The sequence below is a fragment of the Choloepus didactylus genome, chromosome 8, assembly GCF_015220235.1.
Source record: "Choloepus didactylus isolate mChoDid1 chromosome 8, mChoDid1.pri, whole genome shotgun sequence".
NCBI lineage: Eukaryota > Metazoa > Chordata > Mammalia > Pilosa > Megalonychidae > Choloepus > Choloepus didactylus.
Window position 1 is genome coordinate 16,657,290 of NC_051314.1, and position 24,745 is coordinate 16,682,034.

Below are 24,745 nucleotides of genomic sequence, written 5' to 3' on the forward strand. Positions count from 1 at the left end.
TATCAGCGTCTGCTACCAGAGCCGGAGCTGGGCCCTGGGGAGATGGCCACAGCCTCAGCAGCAGGGAGGACGGCAAAGAGCGCGCCGCGGCCTCATGTCTCAATCAGGTGATGCCCCCATCCCGCCCTCACCCCGCCCTGCCCGCAGGGCACCCAGGGACTCCCTCCTGGCCCCTGTGGACCAGCCAGTGGGGCTGGGGCTGAAGGTTATGGAGAAGTCGTTCAGCTCTGACTCAGTTTCCCCAGCAGTTTCCGTCTGCTCTTCAGTCCCCCAGCCCTCACCCCCAACCTTATCTTGGGATCCCCTGGGGAGGTGATGGGCCCTGCTTTCAAGGCTCCTGGTTGGAGAAAAAACTGGTCCCCAGTCCCAAGCTCCACCTCCTTCCCAGCCTACCCTGAGGGAGGCTGGAAGTCGCTCAGAAGGGTAAGAAGGATGTGGGAAGACTCAGGGGAAGAAGGCCAGCCCAAGCCTCAGATGGGATGGGTGCCCCAAGAAGGTGCTGGGATGTGGGGTGGGAGAGAGAGGAGCCACCTCCTCATCTCTGCTGATGTCGTTCATACCAAAGGAAGTACCCCCTGGGGGTGAGGGAGGAGAAGGGGGTCCCTTCTGGCACCTGACTATGAAATGGGTTTGCTGGCAGGTCTCTGGGAGCCGTGGGTTCGAGTCCGGTTTTGTCCCTTGCTTAGCTGTGTGCCTGGGCAGATCACTATGTCTCCTGGCCTTGGAGGTGGGGATCCATTGCTGGGACCACCTGGAGCCACATGTTTGCTCTCCTGGGGGCCTGAGACTTCTCACCCTGGGTTTGGATCGTGGTGGGGGATGGCTGAGAGGCCAAGCCACTCCTAAGGATCCCCTCCCTTCCCCCAAAGCCTGGATGCTGAGTCCTAACCGGGAGGATGCCTCTGGAGCTAGATGAGAGCCTGGTCCTGTGGGGAGGTGTTGGTGGGAGTAGAGAGGACAAGGGGAGATGAGGGGAGGCCGTCAAGGTCAGGGGTCAAGTGGGACTCACCTTGGGCTACCAGGCTCCTGCTTCACTGTCCTCCCCCAGCCCCCACATACCTGGCCTTGAATCCTGTAATACCAGCCAAGGTGGGGGCCTCAGACTGTACCTAACTGGGTTCACATCCCAGCTCCACCACCTTCTAGCCTGGGATGTCCTCATCTGATGAAAGGGGTAATAATGGTCTCTGAAGTGAGACAGTATATGCAAGGCGCTAACACCAGTGCTGCGTAGAGTGAAAGCCCTGTGTTAGCCGTCATCATCACCATCACCACCACCACCATCACCGTCATCTTCACCGTCATCATCATCATCACTATCATCACCACCATCCTCTAACTTGAAATCAGATGATGTGGTTTGCCTCCTGCCTCTAAGCAAATTCGGGCAGCTCTGAGCTTCAGTTCTGACATTTGTACGATGAGGATGACAATAGCCACCTCCCAGGCTGTGGTGGGGACCTAATGAGTCAGTGCTGTGAGCGGGCTTTGTAGTCACGGAGGGCGGGGCGCAGGCGCCTGGGCATGTGTGACAGCCCAGGAGGGCGGGTGCTTGGGACCCAGTGGGCCCGAGTTCTCCTTGCTGTCCCCTGAGGCTGGGTCTCTTCCTTGCTGTGCAACCTTGAGCAGGTTCCTTAGCCTCTCTGAGGCTCAGTTTCCTTCTCTGCCCAGTGAGGGCATAGGACCAGCTGACTACAAGGAGCCCTCCTAGCCCTGACCCTTCAGGGGCCTTCCATATTCTCCTCCCCTTGCACTTGGCCCAGTTTCCTCTGGGTGGGCCTGTTCCCATTCCCACACCCTTTCAGCTATGGGTGGCCGGGAGCTGGTGAGGCAGCTCCTACCCATCTCTCTTCTCTGCTGGGGCCTGTGGTTTGGCCCCGACCTTCCTTTGACCCTGCACCCCTTTGCCCCTACTCTCCTCCTCTCAACCAAGTCCTGATCTGGGCATGAGGCGTGCCCTGATGGCTGGGGCTGGGTTCCCCCTGACCCGGGGTGGCACCCTCACAGAGGATCGACAGCACCCTTGCCCCAGGGCTGAGCCTGAGCATGGAAGGGGCACAAGAGAGGCTTGCTGGGAACACCCTCCAGGGTCCCAACGCTGTGCCCTGTGCTGTCGGGGGAGCCAAAGAAGGAGGCAACCAGCCCCTGGTCTGTGGGAACAGTGGGCTGGGCACACACAGGACAGATGCCCCGTTTGTCCGTCTGTACCCCTGCTGGACTCTGACTCCTCAGGCAGCAAGGCCGTCAGCCTCACCTCTGGGCAAAATGGACAATGGGAGAGAGCAGGCCTTGGGGCAGGGCCTGGCCTGAAATGGCAGCTCTGTCTCTGGTCATACGGGATCCTGGGCGAGTGACTGTCTCGGAGCCTTACTTTCCTGGCCTGGGGCCTGGCACGGAGTCGGGCTCAGCAAGTAATGCTATTGGGTAATCGATACGTGTTTCTCGAGTGCATGGAGGAGTGCGGGTGAGGAGGTATGTCTGAGGAGTCACCATAGGTGGGGGCCCTGCCTGGGGGCTGGGCATTCTACCCTCAGAGTCCAGCTCTGCCTCTTACCAGCTGTGCACCCTTGGGCAATTTGCTTAACCTCTCTGCCTCAGTTTCCCCATTTGAAAATGGAGATTTGGAGCCTGGAAACAAGGATTTAAGCTTCATGTTATAGTGGGAGCCGCTGAGAGTTTCTGGGTAGGGAGGTGGGAGGCTGGAGGTGGGCTTTGGGAAATGAATCTGGGAGCCTCGGGGTGTGGCTGCTGCAGAGGGGGCCACTGCCACAGGCTGGAGGGACCCTGGGCTGCCCTGGGAGGGTGGCTCAGGGGCTGAGGAAGAAATGGGCAAGGTGGCATGGGGGCTGTCCTGTCTCTGGGGTTTTCTGGCTGGCAGAGTGTGGCGGTGAAGGGGACAGAGTCAGGGATGGCTGGGAGACTGGGAGGATGAGTGCATGATTGCTCCAAACCCAAAGCCAGTTGGAAGGAGCTGAGGGGGAGAGCCAGGCTTTCACTGGATCTGTGGGGGTCCCGTCAGGAGTGGGGTTGCACAGACTATTGGGAGTGAGTCCTGGTTCAGGGCAGGCACTGAGCTGGAGAAAGGCCGTGGGAGGCGAGAGCTGGAGCCAAGTGAGACTCCAGAGTGAGGAGGGAAGGGGAGGGGAATCCAGGAGGAAGCGAAGGTTGGGGAAGAAGAGGGGTCAAGCAGAGAAGTGGGAGGAGAGCCTGGGAGAGGGGCAGGATGGAGGGGGCAACAAAGCCCAGCGCTCAGGGGCCCTGGCATCCCAGGGTTCGAAGGAGACTCCTCTGGCTCCCCTCCCTGGCAGCCCCTGTGGACCCCCAGCTCCTTTGCTGCCTTGGCCTTGGGCCGCCCGGACCCCTGCTCCTCCCATTATCTTGAAATGGCTGCACTAGCTTTTCTCACTTCCCTCCCCGCACCCGGCCCCTGAGGGGGGCCAGTGGCAGCCACCACGAGCCCCTGCACTAAGTTCCCACTGCAGCAGGTCCTGGCCAGTGCCTTGCCCTTGCGCTGAGCGAGCCCGAGTTTCCACGGTGTGGCTAGAAGGGCCATGAGAAGACAGAAGACATCGGCAGAACCTGAGCCTCAAAGGCCACCTTAGAACAGTCCCTTGGGCCCGGACACCTCTTGGGGGGCTCGCCTGACCCCCCCTTAGGTGGGAAGGAGGCTGCAGCGGCGCAGGGCACCCAGGGGCTTTGGCGACAGGCACTCTTGGGTCCGTATCTTGCAAAATAGGGCCCAACAACTGGGCTAATGCCCTAGAGACCGGCCCGGGATCCAGCATTTAATAGATACTGGAGGAAACCCCTCTCCTGGCCTCCTTCTGAGAGGGTGGGGTCAGGGAAAACTCCAGACAGAGCCCACGAGGGACATGGCAGGCCTTACCTGGGGGCTACCCGGGGGCTTCCGGCCTGGCCCCCCTCCGCGGCGCTAGGCAAAGGTCACCAGCCCCCCCAGCTCCGAGGAGGGGGACATCAGAAGCGCCCACCTCGCGAGGCTGCTGGGAGGGTTAAGTCAGTCGCCGCTTGTCAAGTACTTACAGGCGAGTGTGCGATGGTGCTGTCATTGTGCTGCTCTCACGGTTCCCCTTCGGCTGGCTGCCTGTTACCTGTTTCCTCCTTCACCTGGTGCCCTGGCAGCGCCCCTCCAAGCTGAGGTTTAGGAAGCACATTACGAACCCATCATCTGTGGCCAGGGCTGTGACCCTGGAGGGGCCCGAAGCTGCATCTGATGGGAGGGTGTGACAGGGCCTGCAGGTGGGGTTCACCTGTGCTCTCTCCCCCTCACCCCCCTGCCCCAGCTCCACCCTGTGGATGTGATGGCGGCTCCTCCTCCGACCTGGCGTCTGCCCCTCCTCGTCGTTGTCTTCCTTGCCCTGGTCATCCCTGGGCTGGCAGCGACGGTGAACGGTGAGACCCCTGGCGTCTGCACAGCTGGGCCTCCCTGGGGGAGGAGACCAAGCCCTTGGAAGAGGTGGGAGAGGAGGGAGGTGGGGGCTTGCAGCGGCAGGGGCAGTGGGGACCAGGGGTCAGGCATCCATCTCATCCCTCGGCCCCTTTGTCTGGCCCCTGCTGCTGAATGTGCATCTCCAAGTTGTGGGAGATGCAGCCTTGTTCCTGCAGCCCCCCGATGACCTGTGGGTCCTCAAAGGCTTGAGTCCCTTCTCTGTCCACCTTAGCTGGTGGGCACAGGGTGACAGGAGCAGGGGTGGTGGGATGAGTCCCGGGGACCACAGGGCACCTGCAGCCACTCACGCCTCATCTTGCCCAGCAGACTCTTCCAAACTCACGTGCTTCTACAACTCAAAAGCCAACATCTCGTGTGTCTGGAGCCAGGATGGGAGTCTGCAGGCCCAGTCCTGCCACGTCCACGCCCAGCCAGACAAACGGTGAGTGTAGGACCAGCTGGCAAAGCGGGAAATCTCAGGATGGTGCAATCTTACAATCACTGACTTTTGGAATCCTAAAATTGCAGTCTCCAATAAGTCTGCATGTACAGAATCTTAGAATAATAGAACCCACGGACTCTTAGAATTGCAAATGTTTGGAACTGGGCCTGCAGTGGCAGCATCGTTTAAGAGACTTTGGGAGTCATATATTTAGACTCAGGGAACATGGGGCACGGAGTAGGGTGGCAGAGGGCTGGGTTCCAGTGGTGGGGCCGGGGAGGTGAGCTGCACAAAGTGGTCGGGGACACTGGGCTGCAAGCCTGCGGTGCCAAGGCTGGACTTGGCTTTAGAGGCGAGAGGGTAGCAAGGGAGAGCCCCAAATTTTTTGCATAGTCTGGGATTTGAGAGACCCTCCCCCCAGGACAGCTGTGGGGACAGGGGACTGGGGGAGGGGGGAGGGGAGCCTGGGGGCTGGGAGGGAGTTGCTGAAAGAGCCACTGAGCCCAGTCACCTAGGGGTCAAGGGAGTGAGGGTCTGAGCCCAGCGGGGTTGGTGGAGGGTGGGGAGAAAGGGGAGACTCCAGAGACTGAGGCAGGGGTGGGCTCCCTGGGCTTGGGGACTAATTGGATTGGGGGGGGGACAGGGAGGAAGGAGGAGGAGGCAAATGTGGCTTTGGGTTTTGGCCCTGGGTTCCTGGGGGCATGTGAGTCCGCAGCTCCCTAGACTGACCCTAAGCCCCATGGGAAGACTTGGTGGTGGGGGGAGGTTTAAGTGGGGAGGGACCTGTGTCTTGAGCTTCTAGATGTGTTTCTAGAAGATCACTCCGGCTCCTGTGTGGGGAGGGGCCGTGAGGCCAGGCTGGGACAGGGATGGCGGATAAAGGTTCTCAGTGAGGGGAGGAAGGTTGGGGGGCGGCTTGGGGGAGGGAGTGGCACGCGTCACCCGCACTGAGGCCAGTGTCGAGTCCATGCACCAGGCACCCTCACTGCTGGGGATGGAGCAGCTGCAGCCATGGGCCGAAGAGCAGAGAGATCTGCGAGTGGCCCCCAGGCCAGCCCTGTGGGTGTCTCCTTCTCTCCTAAGGATCTTTTGTCTTGAAGGTCCTGGAACCAAGCCTGCGCTCTGCTCCCGGTGAGGGTGACGCCGGGAACCTGGGTCTGTAACCTCATCCTTGGACCCCCAAATGTGAGTAGCGGAGCCTAGGGGAAAGGGAGAGGGAGGGTGTGGGGGAAGAGAGAGGGTGTCCTTGTCATCCAGGACTGAGATCTCGGGGTGGGCAGGAGGCCCGGGGAGAAGCCAGGGCCCAGCAAGCCCCTTGCCCAGAGAGGGCTGCCTGGGGCTGAAGAGGAGGGAGCCGAAGGAAGACAGCATCCAAAGGTGGGAACCCAGGATGTGGGCTTCCTGCCTCTGCTTCCAGGGTCTCACCCATGCCTTGTGACATTTCTGGATTCTTTATCAAGTGGGGAGAGCGCCCCAGTAATAATAACCACCGCCACATCCAACTCTCCCTGAGCTCTTGGCTGGTGCTGGTGAGTGTGGGGTTACAAGCATGGATGCTGGGGCCCCACGGCCTGGGTTCTAGTCCTGGACGGTGTTAGGCAACCTCTGTGCCCAGTTGCCCCATCTGTAAAATGGGCATCTGAAGGGCACCTTGCAGGTTTGCTCTATGGGTTAAAGTGCTTAGAACTATACCTGGGAGAGAGTAAGCACTTGGCTCACATCTGCCCTCATCAGTGGATCTTCACAGCCCCATGGGCTCCAGCAGCACCCCCTTCTTACTGGCGAGGAAACTGAGGCTCAGAGAGGTGTGTTGTCTGCCCAGGATCACGTAGCCTGGGAGTAGCTAAGTTGGGATTTGAACCCAGGTTTGCTGGGCTCCCAGCCCAGGCTGCCTCTTGCAGGGAATGTGGCCATGTCCATATGGGTGTGAATAAAATTATTGCTTATTAAACCCTCTTAGGGGGTGGCAGGCACCAGGGACGCCCCAACTACATTTTTCCAGCCACCGTCAGGTTATACGGAGTCTTGAAAGGCAGGAGAATGTGAAAATGGTGACCCGCAGTGGAGCTGTTAGTAGCGTAGCCCCTAGAACCAGACTGCTGGGCGGGCCCTGGGAGCCTGCGGATGGCTGCCTTCCAATCTGGCTCCACCATTTCCTAGCTGTGTGACTGTGGACTAGTCAGCAGGCTCTCTGTACTTCAGTTTCCTCAGCTGTGGGTGGGACAGTGATAGCGCTTATAGCTCAGGGTGATGAGAGAATTAAATAACGTGTTAAATTCTTGGAAGAGTGCCTGGCACGAGGAATTGATCCATAAACAGTATTATTAGTAACATTGTTACAAAACCAATAACAATAGAAGTAGTAGTAATAATAATGCTGCTGCTGCTGCTGCTGCTGATATTATCTGGGAGATTCCGGCCGGTGGTGGCGGCTGTCGGAAGGCTGGGGCAGGGTCCCTGTGGTAGAGAGGGAGGAATTGTTTCTGGATTGACTGGCTCCAGGAACTCTTGAAGTACAAGGTTTGCTCACAGTGGGGCCTGCTGGAAGGTCTGAGGGATTGTGACCAGTGTCCTGGACCCAAAACCACCTCCCCCAGGCCCATAGCATAGGGCCTGGGCCGGAGCTGCCTCCTCCAGGGCCTCAGTGTTGCCACCTGCTCAGTGGGAAGGGGGCTCCGAGCTGCTCCTGCAGTCACACAGGCTGGGCCAGGACTCAGAGTTGCAGCTACTCTATGGGTCGTGGATGCAGAGGGCCTGGGCTTGAATCCGGGCTCCCCCACTGAGCACCTGGGTGACCTTGGGCAAGTCCCTTAACCCACCGAGCCTCAGTTTTCTCATCTACAGTATGGGATGAACGGCTCTGAGAATTGAGTGGGATGAGTGGCTTAGGCACCTGAGCAGTACCTGCCTACAGGAGGCACTCAATACCTGGCCATTTCCTTCAAGAAAAAGCAAGGTGTGGGTGAGGAGAGATGGGGTGAGGGGTGGGAGGCTTTTGTTCTCAAAGTTCCAGACCTGGACCTTCTTGGGGGCCCCCTCTGTTTGCACACCATTTGTGATGGGGAACTCACTACCATGGCATCTTGTTTCACTTGAGATCACGAGTTGGCAAACCTCTGTGCTCAGTTGCCCCATCTGTGAAATGGGCATCTGTAGGCCACATCAGCCCACTGCCAATTTTTGTAAATAAAGTTTTATCAGCATGCAGCCACACCCCTTCATTTACATATTGCCTGTGGTTGCTTTTGGCAGAGCTGAGCAGTTGTGGTAGAGACCATATGACCGGCAAAGATGGACATAATCACTATGTGGCCCTTTAGACAAAAAAGTCTGCAGGCACAAAGTAGCGGGGCACCTTTGCTTTAGCCTTGCTCGTCCTTCCTGTCCCCCTCTCTGAGGACCGCTCCCTCCCCGCTGCTGCTGGCTGCATCCCTGCCCTCCTTCCCTTGCAGTCTCAGAAGCTGACTGCGGCTGACAACGTCAACTTGAGCGTGATGTGCCGCGAAGGGGAGAGGTGGAGGATGATGACCAGCCAGGTCTTCAAGCCCTTTGAGAACCGTGAGTGAGGCCCCTGGGTGGGGCTGGGGCAGGGGTGGGCATCTCCTTCCCTTCCTTCCCCTCTGGGATCCTCCCTGCTCCAGCCTCTCTTCCCCATCAGCTCCTATACCTGCTTCTGGCCAGCTCACTGCCCTCTGCCCTTGGGATTAAGTCCTGGCTCCTGACGCTGGCGTTCAAGGCCACTCAGGACCCGGCCCTGGTCTCATCTCTCAGCCTTCCTCCTCTTTGGCTTATTTCTCCACTACAGCCAATGGCTCTCCAAGCCCAGCATGCCCGTCTGTGCTTCTGAGCCTTTGCACTTCCTGAGCCTACTGCCTGGAAGTCTCTTCCCACTGGGAAATTTCTACCTACTCTTCAAAGCTCAGTGAAGGGTCACCTCCTACAAGAGGCCTTTTGTACCTCTTCTTTCAGAGCATTTATATCCCAGGTGGCCACTGCCTGATGGTGGGTCCCTCTTGCTTCCTGGGCTGTGAGCCCACTGAGGGCAGGGCCTCTGCCACCCCTGTGTCTCCACACCGGATTGAATGACTGAGTGCCCGGCCCCTTCACCCCTCAGTCTGATGCCTGCTTTATCTTGTCCCCACCCAAAGGCCCTTTCCCCAGTCATCTGACCTTGGGGTCCCTCTCTAGGGAAGGCAGGGGGCAGAGTGTGAGTCCTGGGCAGATCATCCAGCACGTCTGGGCATCAGTTTCCTCCTCTGTTGAGGGGGAATAGTCAGAGTTACTACAGCCCAGGGTCGTCGTGAGGAGTCTGAGCCAAGACACAGGCACTACTCAGCACATGGCCGGTGCAAAATAAACATCCACTCATGGTTATTTGGGTAGTTCTAGAATCTCAGAATTATGGAAATTTAGATTAACTTCAGTATCATAAAATCCTTATAAGCGTCAAGTGTAAAATAAATGAAATGACCCATGTAAAACTCTTAGATGAAATCTGAGTGCGGAGAAAGGTCATCTTGCTTCATTCATTCAGCAGAAATTTAATCGAATGCGTAATGTGCTGGGTAAAATTCTGGGCACTGAGGATACAGCAGACAACAAGATCCTGGCCCATAGTGAGCTCACAGTCTGGGGAGGGTGGGGAGAGGGGGGACAGAAAATATATAAAGAAACAAAAATAAATATTTAATGTATCAGGAAGTGATAAGTTCTAGGAAGAAAAATTAGAAGGTGAGGGGGAAAGAGCGTGGTGAGTGGTCAGAAAAAACTTCTCCAAGTAGGTGATAATTGAGCAGAGACGGGAGAAGGGTGGGGGCTCAGCAGGTGCACAGGTTGGGGGGGCACACATCGGCTTCATCCTGTCTCCGTGGTAACCCACGTTGCCTGCACTTCTCTCCCTCCTCCAGTTCGCCTGATGGCCCCCGACTCCCTCCGAGTCGTCCAAATAGGGACCCACAGGTGCAACGTAACCTGGACGGTCCCCCTGTTCTCCCACTACATTGAACATTACCTGGAGTTCGAGGCCCAGGCACGGCCCCCGGGCCACAGCTGGGAGGTGAGTCCCCAGCCTGTCCTGATTCCTTCTCCTGACCCCTGCCCTGGCCACCATGACATTGTCATCTCAGCGAAGCCACACCACCCCTGGCAGTCGCTGGCGGCCAAGTCCCCCCCCCCCCCCCCGCCACCCCTTCCGTGCTGCCCGGCCCTGCCCCCACCACCTGCCTCCTCCTCACCCAGTGGATCCAGCTTTGGCAGCCCCCAGGGTGCCACTAGGGCAAGATGTACATGGCAAAGAGGCAGGTGCCGGCTCACCCCGGGAGATTTCAGAGGCCCTGGGAGCCACTTGTGGGGCCTAGGGCATCTCCAGGGGCCCCTCACTTATTTATTCATCTTTCATTCCTTTATTCACTCAGTCATTCATTCAGCAATTATTTACTGAGGACCTATTATGTGCTGGACGCTGGGGAGAGTTGGGGATAAGACAGACAAGGGGTAGACAGTCGGTAAAAAAATAAACAGGAGTCTAGAAGATAAACGAGTGCTAGCAAGAAAATTCAATGGCATGACACGGTTGAGAGTGACTGGGCCAGGCTCCTTGAGGCTCGGGGGACCACTTGAAGCCCCCTGGGATCTGAGGGTCAAGAAGTTGCTGACTGGGGGAGGGTTTTCCAAACAGAGGAGGTGGTCCGTGCAGAGGCAGCACAGTGCTTTTTGTCCGGGGACCAGGAAGAGGTGAAAAGAGTGATTCCAGAAGTGGGAGTGGTCTGTGGAGCGGGGCAGGGTGGGAGGTCGGAGAGAGGAATTTGAGTTTTAGTCCAAGCAAGATGGAAAGTTGTCAGAAGGTTTAGGGGAGGGACATGAGGTGAGTCGTGCTTAAAAAAAAAAAAAAAAAATCCCTCGTTCTGGTCATGTGGAGAATAGACTTGTGGGGTGCAGTAGAAGCAGGGAGATCAGCTGTGGGGTGGGGGTGGGAGAGAGGACAGAAGGGGATGGGTCCAGGCTCCGGAGGTGGTCCAGGAGGACAAGCGGATGACTTTGGATGTGGAGGATGAGGGAGAGGGAGAGGTTTAGGCCGGCTGGGGTTTTTCACCCCAGCGACTGGGTCATCAGGGAGCCTGTCAGGAGGATGGGGGGACGGGGGCTGGCGGGCCCATTGGCTGGTGCTGATCTCAGCCTCCCGGCCCTGCCATGGGAGGTGGGGACGGTGGCAGGCACCCCTCCGGCTCTGACACCCCTTCTCTGTCGCAGGAGACACCCCTGCTCTTCCTCAAGCAGAACCAGCAATGGATTTGCCTGGAGACCCTGACTCCAGACACTCCATATGAGCTTCAGGTGCGGGTCAGATCCCAGAGAAACAGCTATGCCGCTGAATGGAGCCCCTGGAGCCAGCCCCTGGCCTTTAGGACAAGGCCTGCAGGTACCCATGGGCCACAGGGGTGGGGAGGGGGCCTGGGCAGGAGGGAATCGGCCAAGTGAGACTCTGGGAACAGTGGGTGGAGCAGGAGCTGTTGTGTCTCTGTCCCCTCCTGTCTGGAGCAGGGGGTGCAGCGTTTGGCTCTGTTTACTGTCATCCACCTTCCAGGAGCTCATTTGCTGTGACCCATTTTACAGATGGGAACAGAGGCTTGGGGAGGGCCTGGGACTTGCCCGAGGCCTTGTGAGTCAGTGGGGAGGCCAGGAAGGCGCTTCACATTTTGTCTACCCCTCAGCATTCAACCCCTGGTTTCTGCCAGGGTCAGGGGCCGGCTGCTTTCACCTCTCAGCCTCAGTTTTCTCATCTGTAAAGTGGGTATGGGGCTACCAAGACAGGGCTGCTGTGATGATGGTCTGGCAGACACCAGGTGCCCACAGAGTGTCTGCTGGGTGGGCTGGGGCCCTGCGAGGGCCTTGGGTCTGTGGTCAGCCTGTCCCTCCTCTTGTGATACTTTGGGCTTGATCAGAGGAAGGGAGGGGGGCAGCAGGGCTGTGTGGAACCTAGGCTGCCGAGGGGCTGTGGGAGCCCTCCGTTCTTCTGGGCCTGGTGATGATGGATGCCTTAGAGAAGAGGCATCTTCAAACCTGGCTTTCCAGAGAGGGCAGGCTTCAGGCAGAACCACTCAGCTACCCAGATACAGGAAGGCCCTGTAGGGCCCTGCACCCAACACGAGTGGCACCAGGTTGGGGTGGGGGGACGCTGGAGTGATGGGATTTGGGGCAAGCGGGGCACTGCTCTCACCGCCTCTTCTTGCCTCTCCTCCCACCACCTGGGCAGCCCCCGGAAAAGAGACTTGGCCCTACCCTTGGTTGGGCCACCTCGCCGTGGGCCTCAGCGGCACCGTTGGCTTCGTTGTCCTAGTCTACCTGCTGGCCAGCTGCCGGTACATTGGACCATGGTAAGAGAGTGCCCTGTCCGTGTCCTTCACAGTCCCACCCAGCACACTCCCAGCGGCCAGGTCAGCGCCGGGCTGAGCCCCCTGCTCGGACACATCTGTGCTCCCTCTGCCCTCCAGAGGGTCCTCCCTGCCTAACACCTGGCCTTCCCCTATGATCCACTCCCAAAGATGGTACCCCTTGGCCCATGGAACCAGCCCCAGGAAGAGAGTCGGGAAGACAGAGCCCTCCAGGGAGAGCCCCATGGGGGGGCCTGCCCAGAGCATCACCTCAAGACCAGTGTGTGTGTGTGGGTGTGGGTGTGTGTGCACCTCTGCCTCTCTGTGTGTTGATTCTCTTGGTCTTCTAGGTCTGGGCATTCATCCATTTATTCCTTCCTGCATTGAGCACCAGCTCAGTGCCAGGGACCACTGGATGCTGGGGCACGACAAGCCACATGCACGTGGTTCCATCTTCCTGGGGCTCAAAGCCCCATGGGGAGGTGTGTGATTAATCACACACATGTATGACATGCCCTTCTTAGGAGGGTGGTGGAAGGTGCTGGATGCATTGGGAGCAGGTGGCAGGGAGAGGATCCTCAGCTGGGGGAGGGGTGTGGGGGGGCAGCAGGGGAAACTTCCTGGGAAGTGGTGATTCCATTGCAATCCAAAGGAGTAGAAGCTAACCAGGCAAAGTAGAGTGGTGGGGAGTGGTGTGGTGGGGAGAGCATCACAGGCCAAGGAAACAGCCTGTGCAAAGGCCAGGGGAAGGGGCGAGGGGCATTCTAGGAACTGAGAGTACCTGGTGACTGGTGTGGCCACAGGTCGGGAGGGGACAGGGAAGAAGGCTGACGGAGCCAGGACCCGCAGGCAGCAACCAGACTTCATGAGGTCTCCAGGCCGTGGCGAGGATATGGAGCTGTTCTCTGGGCTGCGTGGGAGGTGTCTGCAGGAGCATGATGGGATCAGCCTTGCTGGCGGTGGCTCTGGCTGCTGGGTGCCCATTGGCCTGGGGGAGGGCAGAGCAGATATGGGGGATGGTGAGGAGCCCGGGTAGGAGATGACAGTGACTTGGCCCAGGGTGGAGGCCCCCGAGGAGAGAAATAGATGGGATTGAGAGATTCAGAGGACAGGAAAAGAGCAGAGCCTGTCGAGGGCTGAGGGAGGGTCAGGAGTGCAGTTTGAGTAGCAGGTGGAAGCTGGCAGCATTCCTTGGGGTGGGGGACCCACGGGGAGGGCAGGTGGAGAGCCTGGTGCCCCTGAGATCTGAGAAGAGATGCCAGGAGCAGTCTGACCTTTGGGTCTGGAGTTGAGAGGCGCAGTCCCTGCCCAGGTGTGTCCCCTGGGGCAGTGTAGGTATGTCACTTACAGCAGGAGTAACCACTAGTGTTGAGCATGGGCAGCTGCTATTATTAGAGCAATACTGAGCCCTGCTCTGAGGACATTATATAAATTGTTTCACTTAAACTTCCTAACATTTTTGTCAGTACTTTTAATCCAATATTCCCGTTTTCCAGCAGATGAAGCTCAGAGAGGTTAAGTAACTTGTGCAAGATCACATAGGTAATAGTGACAGAGCTGGGTTTGAAACCAGGCAGTCTGGCTCCAGAGCCTCTGTTCCTGACAGCCCCTCTGAGGAAGCATGTGTGTGTCCCCTCTCACCCCACGCAGCCCTTGACCCCAGGGGCCAGGTGACTCATGTACCCAAGGGGTACTGCTCCCCAGTAATGGTCCTGCTTCTCCCAAGAGGAGAGACAGCACTTTACAGTTTGCAAAGTGTGCCTGCCTACGTCATCTTGTGCATTGCCCCCACGGTACTGCGAAGGCAGGAAGTCAGGGGCTGCCACTCCCTTTTAACCGATGCCAGGACTGGTGCCAGAGAGGGCAGCTCATCTGCCCCAGGTCACACAGCCAGTTAGTAGAGAAACGGGCAGGAGCTCAAGTTTCTACTCAGGGCTCCTGTTTCCCCTGCCCTCCCAAGAGAGATGGACATTTCCCCTCCCACTCTCACCCCCAGCCCCATGCTCTGGAGGTATTCAGGGGAAACCATCTCCCTGCTCAGTGCCCATGTTCCCAGACTGGGACTCCTCTCGCCTGGACCACTGCGGTAGCCTCCTCATGGTCCCCTCATTGCCAGTCTTGCTCCTCTTCAATCCATTCTCAACCAGGCAGCTCTCCTGCGTAACTCTCAGGGGCAGCCCATGGCGCTTGGAATACACTCAACCCTTGGGGGCCATCACCAGCCATGTGGAAGCTTTGTGCAAGTCAGAAAATGGTGCCACTCCCTCCAGGCAGATGTATACATGTGCCAGGGCACTCAGCTTGGCAAGCAAAATGGGCTGGAATTCAGCCCCGCTCACCCACCCCCCCAAGTCAGGTACCCTTAGACAGTGCACGACCTGAACCACTGTTCCAGTTTGCTAATGCTGCTGTTTTGCAAAACACCAGAAATGGATTAGCTTTTATAAAGGGGGTTTACAAAGATTGTACAAAGTTACAATCTTAAGGCCATAAAGTGTCCAAGGTAAGGCATCAACGATAGGGTACCTTCAATGGAGAAAGGCCACTGGTGTCTGGAAAATCTCTGTTAGCTCGGAAGGCACATGACTTTTGACCACTTGCTCACAGGTTGTGTTTCAAAATGGCATTCTCCAAAATGTTGCTCTTGGGGTGTTTTGTCCTCTCTTAGCTGCAGTTCCTCTCCAAAATGTCACTCACAGCTGCTCTGCGCCTGGGCCTGTGTGGCTTTTTTTTTTTAAAGTACTCCAGTGATCCAATAAAGACCCAACCTGAATGGGTGGGGCAATACTTCCATGGAAATAATCCAATGAAAGATCTCACCCATAGTTGATTGAGTCACATCTCCATGGGAACAATGAACCAATAGGTTCCAACCTAATCAACACTAATACGTTTGCCCCCACAAGATTGCATCAAAGAACAGGTAGTTTTGGGAGACATAATACATCCAAACCGGCACACCCACCAACCATGGCAGTCCTGCCTGGGCGGTCCACGAGCCAGCCTTTCTCCTACCGCTCTGCTCCAGCCACCTCCATCCTTGAGAGCCCTGGCTTGTGTGGTGCCCTGCCCTGCCCTGCCCACCCCCCATCCTTCTCTTGCATAGCACCCTGCTCTTTGTCTCCCCAGAATGAATGGGAATGGGACACACTTGTTTCATGTCTGTCTCTCCATTAGAATGTCAGCCCTCAAGAGCAGGCTCTTCTTTGTCTTGGACATTCCTGTGTCCCCAGCACCCAGCGCACCCAGCACTCCATCGATATTGAATGGCTGCCTGCCTTGCTTGCAGAGCTGCTGGGGCTGATGGCAGGGTCCTGGTTCCCTCCCTGCCTCACCCTCCCTCCCTCCTGTGCAGGCTGAAGAAGGTTTTGAAGTGTCACATCCCAGACCCTTCGGAGTTCTTTTCCCAGCTGAGCTCAGAGCATGGAGGAGATTTCCAGGTAAGAGTCCACAGGTGAGGCGGCAGGGGCAGCTGACTTGGGCTGGCCAGAGGGTGGGCAGTGGTGAAAGTGGGGTGGGGAGGTGGTGCAGGTTTAGTGGTGTTTGCGCTTGGCAAGAGGAGGTGAAATGTCCCCGGGTGGGTGCAGGCCCAGGTCCTTTTCTCTGGCTCTGGCACCAGCACTCACAGGCTGCCTTGCACCTCCCATCTGTGCCAGACTTCCTGGCTGTGTGGCCTTGGGCAAGTTACAGAACCTCTCTGTGCCTGGCTTTCCTCATCTGTAAGGTGGGGGAAAACAGCATTGTGATGTGTATTGCCTGGAGAAGACGCCCCAGCCCCCAATAAGGGACCCTAGCTAGGAGGACTGTCGCCAGCTTGTGGCTGCACAGGGCTTGCCGGGGACAAGTCCACCCACCCCCTGCCTGTGTGGGCCCAGTCAGGGGGTGAGTGCTCCCCCTGCCCCGTGTGAAAGTCCCACAGTCTCCATAATGGGTTCTCTGGTCACTTCAGCCACAAACACAGACTCGTTTTCACAGTGCAGGCCCACATGCTGGTGATCCTGTGAACATCCAAAGTGCAGCCATCCCCTCCGCCTGCCCACACCTGCTTCAGGCAAGAAGCCTCCGGCAGGAAGGGGGATGTGGTGGGCCTGCCTCAACCACCAGACCCCACTCCAGGCTCCCTAGGTGGGGTGGCAAGGGGTCGAGGGGTCAGGGGAGCAGTGAGGGGCACAAAAGCCATCCTGGATGGGCACCGTTGTGAGCTGGCTTTTGAATTCCTCAGTCAGGACTGATCAGGTCCCCTATTGGAATTCTTTAAAAACCCCTAAGACGGGATATCTCATCTCCAGTACCCTTGAGGTGGGGAAATGTATCTCCTTAAAGTTCCTTCCTCAGGCCTATAGGTAGTGAGCACCCCATCAAGGGAGGTATTCAAGCAAGCCTTGGCTGACTATGTATCAGAAATACTACATTCCTGTATTGAAATTGATATCCAGCTGGACTAGATACCTCCTCAGGCCTCGTCTAGCTTGATGGCCTTCTGATGCTTTGGGCCTGGGACATTTTGAGGTGGAAGCAGGGTCCTTCCTGGAGAGCTGCAGACCTCTCCATCTTCCCCTGAGGTTTAGTCTGGCCAACGGGGTATCCTGAGGAGGCCCTGGGGATACCCAGTGTGACTAGGGTGGGGCTGCTCTGGACAGACCCCCATGCTTTTCTCCACGAGAGAAGCCCATTCCCTTCCCTGTCTCCTCCAGGACCCTTGACTCCAAGGCAGTGAGGCCTGCCCCCATCTGTGAGATCTGGGCATGAGTGTGTGTGTGTGTGTGTGTGTGTGTGTGTGTGTGTGTGTGTGTGTGTGTGTGTGTGTGTGTGTGTGTGTGTGTGTGTGTGTGTGAGTAGGAGACGAGTTTCTCCTTGACTCCCATTTTGGGCAAAACCCAGGAAGCAACTGAGCACACACACCTCTGAGAGGGGCCAGTGCTGGCCACGGGCCTGGCCTCCGCCTCTGCTGGCTGCCGTGCTCAGTGTCACCGTTCCCTCTGCCGCCTCCTCCAGCGCTGCAGACCTCGCCGGCAGGCACTGTTTCCCCCTCCTGCCCTGCCACTGCTCTCTGCCATCCCCAGCACGCCCTTCTCGTCCTCTCATGTTCTCTCTTGGCCTTTTCTCTTATAACACGAACTCCCAGTTTTGGGGAGCATTTAAAGAATGGGGAGTGGGAAGATGTCATTGAATTGTGTGGGTAGATGTGTGTGTGAACTGTGTGTGTGCCTGTGGGATTGTGTGTGTGCATATGTAAGTGTGTACATACGTGTGTGTGTAACAGCCAGCTCAGCCCAGAAACCACCCTGGGGAGGGAGAACCAGGCCTCTCTGCTGGTTCATCAGTTCATTTGCAATCTGCTGATTGGGCTGTCAGAGCCTGGGCTGCGCTCACTACCTCTAGGCCCCAGGAAGGAGTTTAAGGAGACACGTGTCCCCCCTCAAGGGTACTGTAGGTGAGCTATTCCCAGTAGTAGGGGTTTTCCAATCCAGCCAAAGAGAGCTCCCAGGACAGAGGGCTGCTGGAATCTCAAACTCACCCACCAGAAGCCCCATCACACCACCCTGGGGCTCTACTCCTACCTCCATCTCCATGGTGCAGCCTGCACTGTACCCTGGGCCAGGGGTTTGCATCTCCATTTTCTCACCTGACCTCTCCCTGCCAGGTCTGACAGATAGCAGTGAGGAAGCCAGGAAAGAGACAGCTAATTACTGGGGAAACTGAGGCTCAGAGAGGAGCACTGACCTGCCCAGGGTCATGATTGCCAGAGCTGGGCCTGGAACTGAGTCTGCCCTCTCCTTGCCAGGGCCCTCTGGGCTCTTGATGGATGCGTTGCTCTCCCTGGGAGACTGCGGGGCACTGGGAGGGAGAGGTGGGTATGGGGAGACCATCAGCTCTCCACCAGAGACATGTCCCGAGCAGTAGGAGTGGGGCACCCAGGTTTTGGGCCCACCTTCTCTCGGCATCTGTAAAGCAAGGAGCTCTTTCGGCTTTGGCATTAGTTGGTTAATTCACACACATGCTAGTGTCCACCAGAGGATTCCATTTTCTCTGTATCCCCAGCCCCTAGACCAGAGCCAGGCCATAGAAGGTGCTAGACAAACAGTCCCTCACTCAACCAACAAACATTCCCTGAGCACCTGCTGGGAGCCCGGAAGGCCTGTGCTGGGGCTGTGGATCAGACACCCTGGGCTCAGGGTGCCCCAACCCAGCAGATGGGTGCAGTGAGGAAGGGGGGCCCCGTCAAGGGTTCCTTGTGGGGGTGGTCCTGAGCCAAGAGGAAGAGTTAGGAGTTGTTGCTGAGTCTGTGGAGGGGTTGGGGGGCAGCAGGGACACCCACTTACCCTCCATGACCTCTTTCCTGGCAGAAGTGGCTCTCTTCACCCTTCCCCTCATCCTCCTTCAGCCCTGGTGGGCTGGCACCCGAGATCTCCCCACTGGAGGTGCTGGAGAGGGACGCCAAGGCCATGCAGCTGCTCCTGCCGCAGCCGGACAAGGTGCCCTCACCCGAGACCAGCGGCCACTCTCTGACCAGCTGCTTCACCAACCAGGGCTACTTCTTCTTCCACCTCCCGGATGCCCTGGAGATCGAGGCCTGCCAAGTGTACTTCACCTATGACCCCTGTGCAGAGGAGCCTGATGAGGGAGGGCCTGGGGTGCCCGCGGGGTCCCCCCTGCCACCTGTGCTGCCTCTGCCAGGGGAGGACGATGCCTACTGCACCTTCCCCCCCGGGGAAGACCTGCTGCTCTTCTCCCCCAGTCTCCTTGGTGGCCCAGGCCCCCAAAACACTGCCCTTGGGGGCAGGGAGGCTGGTGAAGAGAGGCTGTCCCCCTCCCTGCAGGTGGGAGTCCCTGGAGACTCGGGCCTCAGGCCCCTGGGGACCCCTGTCCCAGAAGCCCCTGAACTGGTGGGTCCCCAGTCGCCCCTGGAGCTGGCACTGGAAGAGGCCAGAGAGGAGGTGTCTCCTCCCAGCCCTGGGGAGGGACGTGGTCCCCCCTGGGTCACCCCTCCTGGGCAGGGTCAGGGCAGGGCCCTCACTTCCTGCCTGACCCTGAACACTGATGCCTACTTGTCCCTCCAAGAACTCCAGGATCAGGATCCAGCTCACTCAGTATAGACAGCCGGCCGAGGTGGAGGTGAGGGGCTGTCTGCTGCTGCACCTGGCCGGAGGCAGGCCTAGCTGAGGGTTCTCTCTGGGCAAGTCCTCCAGGCTCGTCCGTTGCCAAGGAAACTCAGGGTCCAGCTGTCCCTTGGACACCTCTGCCCAACAGTCCCCATCCAGCCCCACACACTCAGCCCGTCCACTCCCAAACCTCAGCTGCCGCTCCCAAGTCAGGACCCGTTCTGTTCCCCCTTGTCAACCAGGGAGTTCTGGAGCTGTTGCCTCAGCAGCCTCCGTCCTCTCCAGCCTCCCAACTGCTCGCTGTCGTCACCCGGCCTCCTCGCTGGGCTTCCGGCCCCAGTCTCACCTCTTCCCATCCACCCTCCAGACGGCAGCCAGGATGCTTTTTCCCCAATGCAAATGTGGCCATGTTCTTTCCCTGTTTAAAACTCTGCCATGGCTCCCCATTGCCCTGAGCATCAAATCCACACTCCTTGGCCTGGTCCTTGCCCCTGCAGTATCATGTCCACTCCCTTCTGGGACCCTCAGGATGATCCTATGGAAAGGCTGTAGCTCCCTCAGCCCCTCTTCTCTCTCATCTGTATGACAACTTACCCCTATCTAGCAAGTGTCAGTTCTGCTTCCCCTGAAAAGAGACACCACCCTCTTAGTGTGCCAAGACTTCGAATTCCAGCTCGGGAAGGAGAAGCTCTCAGGGCCACTGGGCAGTTGGACCAAGCAGCCCTGTCACACCCCCCTTGGGATCTCTTTGGGACTTGGGATGCTTGACTACCGCTTCCTTCCGACACAAATCCCCCAGCACAGTGGACACAGGTGGGACCTCTCTACCATGGCCTCACAGACACAATGTGAAGTAGATCCAGGAGTGCAAGCAGCACAAGCAGCAGCCCCTCCAAGTGCCACGCCTGTTGCTGCCATGGGGGGCCCAAGCCTGGGCCCCTCCCCTCCCCACTCCCTGTGCAGCCCAGGAGCCAGCAACCCAGTCTCCAGACTGGAGGTTTGGGAGGGGACCTGACACAGAGCCAGGCACCTGATCATAGACCTTGGATGAATTAATGAATTACCTGGCTCTACCCTGCCTGGGCTCCGTGTGCACCACCCACCTCACGGGACCACCTCCTGCCACTGTGAGCCTTCTGAGGTGAAGACTTGGAGAGAGGGAGTCCCATGCCCTCCTGGGGTCCAGTGTGCCACCCAGTACAGGAGGCTCAGCCCCACACTTATCTGCTCCCAGCTGGCCCCTTCCTTTCTAGTGCTCCCCACCACCTTCTGCGTCTCTTTCCTCAGTCCCTGGCACTCATCACACTGTGATGTTTGTCACAACCTTCCTCCCAGATTATAAGGCAAGGAGCAAATCCCAGCCACCTGGGAGCTGGGAAGCACAGTGCCCAGCATTTGTAGGCCCTGCTAGCAGCTGATTGGGCACCTGACTAAAGCAAGTCCGTTTATAGGCTGACCGTCAGCCTGTGAGGTGGCTCGGGACAGAAGCCCTGCCAATTCAAGGGGGCTGGGCCTGAGCTGGCCAATCAGATTGTCTCTCAGTCCAGGATTTGAACCCAGGGAGGAAGAGAGGGAGGCCCTAGTAGCCCCTGCAGATGGGGAAACATGCCCAGGAAAAGCTGGGTGCAGTGGAGCCCTGTTAGAGGAGGTCCCCAGTAGCTGATAGAGAAACTCTTGCTGCCCAGGGTTCTACTGACATTGGGTCAGGATTCCAGTTTCCTTTATGTCCCAAAAATAAACTCCCCTTTCTTGAGGTTGGCTGAATCTTGGGTTTCTTACCACTGGAAAGGGCTTAATTGTAGGGCAGCCCCACTTCCCACCCTCTGCTATAAAATGCTTTTATGCTCCTCCCCACAAGGCCCCTTAGGTCCTGGCCTGAGCATCAGACCTGAGCTCCCTGTCCACAAATCAGTTTTCTTACCCCCAAAAGGGAATAGTATTTGCCTGCTCTAGTTTGAAGACTTCTTGTGAAGGTTGAATTTCTCCTGTTTTGGTCATGTGTTATCATACATATTTTTTAAATGATCTGGGTTGTAGTCTTTTGTTATTTACTTAATATTTTTCTTTAAAGCAGTTCACTTTTTTGTTTAAATACATTTATTTAAAAAAAATCTTTTGTCACTTCTGTAAGTGGAAAAACTGATACTATAAATACAAGTAACTTTAAAAAGCAAACACAGTGATACAAAACAATATTTAAATTAATTACCTGCTAGAAATCTGCTCTACTAGTTTGGAGATTAGCAAGTACTGGGAAGTTGTTGGAGACATAGCAACACCAAAGTGTGACAAACAAGCACTATTCCTTAAAGGAATAAACACTCACCTGATTGTGGAGAAGAAAAGAATTTATTCACAATCTTGCAAGAATGGGCACCCAACCAAAATGTGGGGAGTTGGTACGCAGAACAATAGACCCAGCAGAATTTATTCCCTACTCCTAACTTGCAAGTCCCTCCCCTGTTTCTCCATTGGCTGGATACTCCAGAGGTTACATTCTATTCGACAAGCCTAACTAGCCCGCGCAAATTTGAAACATGCAGCCAGTGCAAATTGGAAACATTTGAAATAAGTTTCCCCTGTGAATTTGCAACATTTGGAACCATTGGAACAAATCTCCACCCCTGTGTATAATGGTTATGCCCAGGCTTCTTTAAAGCCAGTCTGGGCTAGTTTGGTAACAAGTTATGAGGCTATTTTGGGAACCTCTACCCCGAGTCTCCACCTTGCAAGGATAGTAGATAGTGGGCAGATAAGCAGGGGGACAGACCATGGATAGTGGGCGGATAAACGGGGACTGACTGTGGATAGTGGGTGGATAAACGGGGACTGACCATGGATTACAGTTTGTCTTTTTAACCTTCTGCCAATTCCTGAACTGCCCCACCCTGCCAGGCACACCTATCCTGTGTGAAAGTTAAACTTAATCTCATTCTCACAAAAGGAAACTTCCTCTTTGAGAGAAAGCAGAAGAGTTGAAAAGAGGAAATCTTTCTCATGAATAGGAGTCAGATTTATCTTTTTTCTGTGTCCAGGGAGCATCTGACCCTAACTCATGCCTGTATCTTATGAGTCCCATGCTTAGGAAATATCCCACGTGATGGCAAATATGCAGAGTTTTTTCAGTGCTCTTGTCTCTGAAAAACTGGACCAGATCAGGGATGGCAATTCCTGACATTCATAAAGCTGCTCTCGTGGCAGACATTGCCAGTCAACTACCTCCATCCATAACAGAAATTGCTAATTGATCATGAGCCTCCTTCCTGCAGATCCTGGGTGCAGCTTTAGATTCTGCAGTGCGGTACTTGTAGGCAGCTGCCAATTGATCCGAGCAGGTTCCTAATGAAATCTCTAGACTAGATAATCCCTCAAGTCCCTTCTGCAAGAGAAGCTCGTATTATTCCTGACTCCCATTTTCTGAGATGATGGAGACTGGAAAGCTGGTAGGGTCCTGTGAACAGGTGAACTCAGGGAGCCCAGCTATCTCCACCAGGCCCAGCAAGAGATCCAAGCTGGCTGGGTGTGGAGTAGAGGGTCGCATTACACCAGGGGGTGAGGAAGTGGTGGGCCCAAAGCCCCAGAAGTCGATCCAGTGTGGATTAGAGTGCAGACCTTGGGAGATGGGGCAAGGAGGGGGCAGCTGGCAGGTGTGGGAGGAGTGAAGGGGAGACAGGGCCTGCCTGGGTCAGATTGCAGGAGAACAGAGTGGGCATCATCTGGGAACCAGGCTGCCCAGGCCCCCAGAGAACTGCCAGGTGCAGAGCGGGGAGCAGGAGGCAGCCAGGGCAGATCTGAGGGGATAAGAGAACAGGCAGGAGAGGTGAGAGGGCCTTCCAGCCTCTCAGGTTTCCTCTTTGTTCAACTGGAGCTGTCCCTTCACCTCCTCGACCCCTCACTATCTCTGCCCTCACCCCACCTCCAAGCAGCTTCCGAGGCCCACAAATTACAGTGTAAACAGTCCTAAACTAGGATGAATAACCCACCGCTGTTCTCCTTCTGACATCCTGGCTAACTTCAAACAGATCAAGGAGCATCTTGAAAAGGGATAAGGAAACCAACGTCGATGTTCTAGACACTGTGCCAGGCACGTCCCAAGCATCATCTCTTGTCACCCAAAAATAACCCTTCCAGGTGGGTGTCATGATCCCCTTTTGCAGATAAGGCAACTGAGGCTCAGAGAGGTTCAGAAATGCAGCAAGTGGTTGGGGGAGCCAGGATTCAAACCCAGATCTGTCTGACCCCCAAGCTCTAGCTCTTTTGCATGTACAAGGACTGCATAGGAGACAGTTATACTAATGGGGGAAAAAACACTTGCAAAGTTCCAACCAGGGATTCCTGGCAGCCAAGTGAAAAAAAAAAAAAAGAACAGCATCCCACATTCAGTGACTGTGACTGTGGTTGCAGCAGAGAGGGAGAAGCCTTTTGGTCAGCTCTGCGGGCTGATGGGGCTGAACGGTGGCCAGGACCCGTGGCTGAGGGCACTGCTGCCTGGACTTGCACTTGCCTCCTTCCTGCTCCTCCCTGACTGTGCTCCTCCCCTGCCCCTCTGCTCCCCTCCCCAGCTGGGCAGTGTCCTTCTGGGCCAGCGCTCCCTGCTCCTCCCACTGGCTGCTCCCCAGGTCTCTGGCTCCCATCCCCACCCCTGTGCCACAGACCTGGCCTCCTCCTTGGTCCAGTCGTGCCCCACCCCTGCTCCTCGGTCTTCCCACCTCAGGGCCCTGCCAGGATGACCTGCTAAGGGTCACATCTGATGATGCCATGCCCCGCCTGACCCTCTAGTGTGATTCCCTACTGTTTCCAAGATAGTGGCTGGACTCCTTAATGTGGGGGCCAGTGGGGGGTCTTGGCCAGGTCCCACCTGCTCCTGTGCCTCAGTCTGTGAATGCAGGAGACGATGAATTCTGAGTGTTCTCTCAGCTCCTTGGGTCCAGGTGCCACGTGGAATGTGGCTTGTGGCCAGGACTATGTGTAGTTCCCCTCAAGAGGTGGAGGCTGGTAGGCAGGTGAGGGCAGGACCAAAATGGATTCATTTGCTTTGGCACCTGCTCCTCCCTGGGTTTGAAGTAGTCCTGCCGCCCAAATGGTCCACTCCCAGACTCATCCCTCAGGTCTCCCCTCAAGTGTCACCACCTCTGGGAGGCCCTCTGATTTGTCCCAAGGAGGAGTGATGAGTTCCTAGTATCCCCCTCCTGAGCCACCGTGGTCATAACCATCCATCTTGCTGTGGGCAGGCTCATGCTAGGTTCTGGGCATAGAGGGTTAATGACAATAACCTGGAAGAAAATCAACCAGAGCCCCATTAGTGCAAGCCTTTATTCAGAAATGGCAGGCGTGGGAATGAGGGTTCTAAATTGGGGGGAAGGGTTCTGACTTGGGGAGAGGA

At 56.7% G+C, this 24,745-nt stretch overlaps 1 protein-coding gene across 1 annotated transcript; it reads left to right on the forward strand.

Moving 5' to 3' along the window:
• IL2RB (interleukin 2 receptor subunit beta) lies at positions 1 to 21,387 on the forward strand. Its single transcript, XM_037847698.1, has 10 exons — positions 1 to 107; positions 4,302 to 4,410; positions 4,775 to 4,889; positions 5,990 to 6,074; positions 8,342 to 8,447; positions 9,797 to 9,945; positions 11,139 to 11,307; positions 12,142 to 12,262; positions 15,615 to 15,699; positions 18,607 to 21,387. The coding sequence occupies exons 2-10, from the start codon at positions 4,320 to 4,322 to the stop codon at positions 19,354 to 19,356; spliced, it is 1,671 nt and encodes a 556-aa protein (XP_037703626.1). The 5' UTR covers positions 1 to 107; positions 4,302 to 4,319; the 3' UTR covers positions 19,357 to 21,387.
• Positions 21,388 to 24,745: the final 3,358 nt, after the last annotated feature.

Coding starts and splice junctions, on each gene's coding strand:
- IL2RB (XM_037847698.1), top strand. CDS start 4,320: ATGGCGGCTCCTCCTCCGACCTGGCGTCTGCCCCTCCTCGTCGTTGTC. Junction 6,075..8,341: donor TCATCCTTGGACCCCCAAAT/GTGAGTAGCGGA, acceptor CTTCCCTTGCAG/TCTCAGAAGCTGACTGCGGC. Junction 8,448..9,796: donor CTTCAAGCCCTTTGAGAACC/GTGAGTGAGGCC, acceptor TCCCTCCTCCAG/TTCGCCTGATGGCCCCCGAC.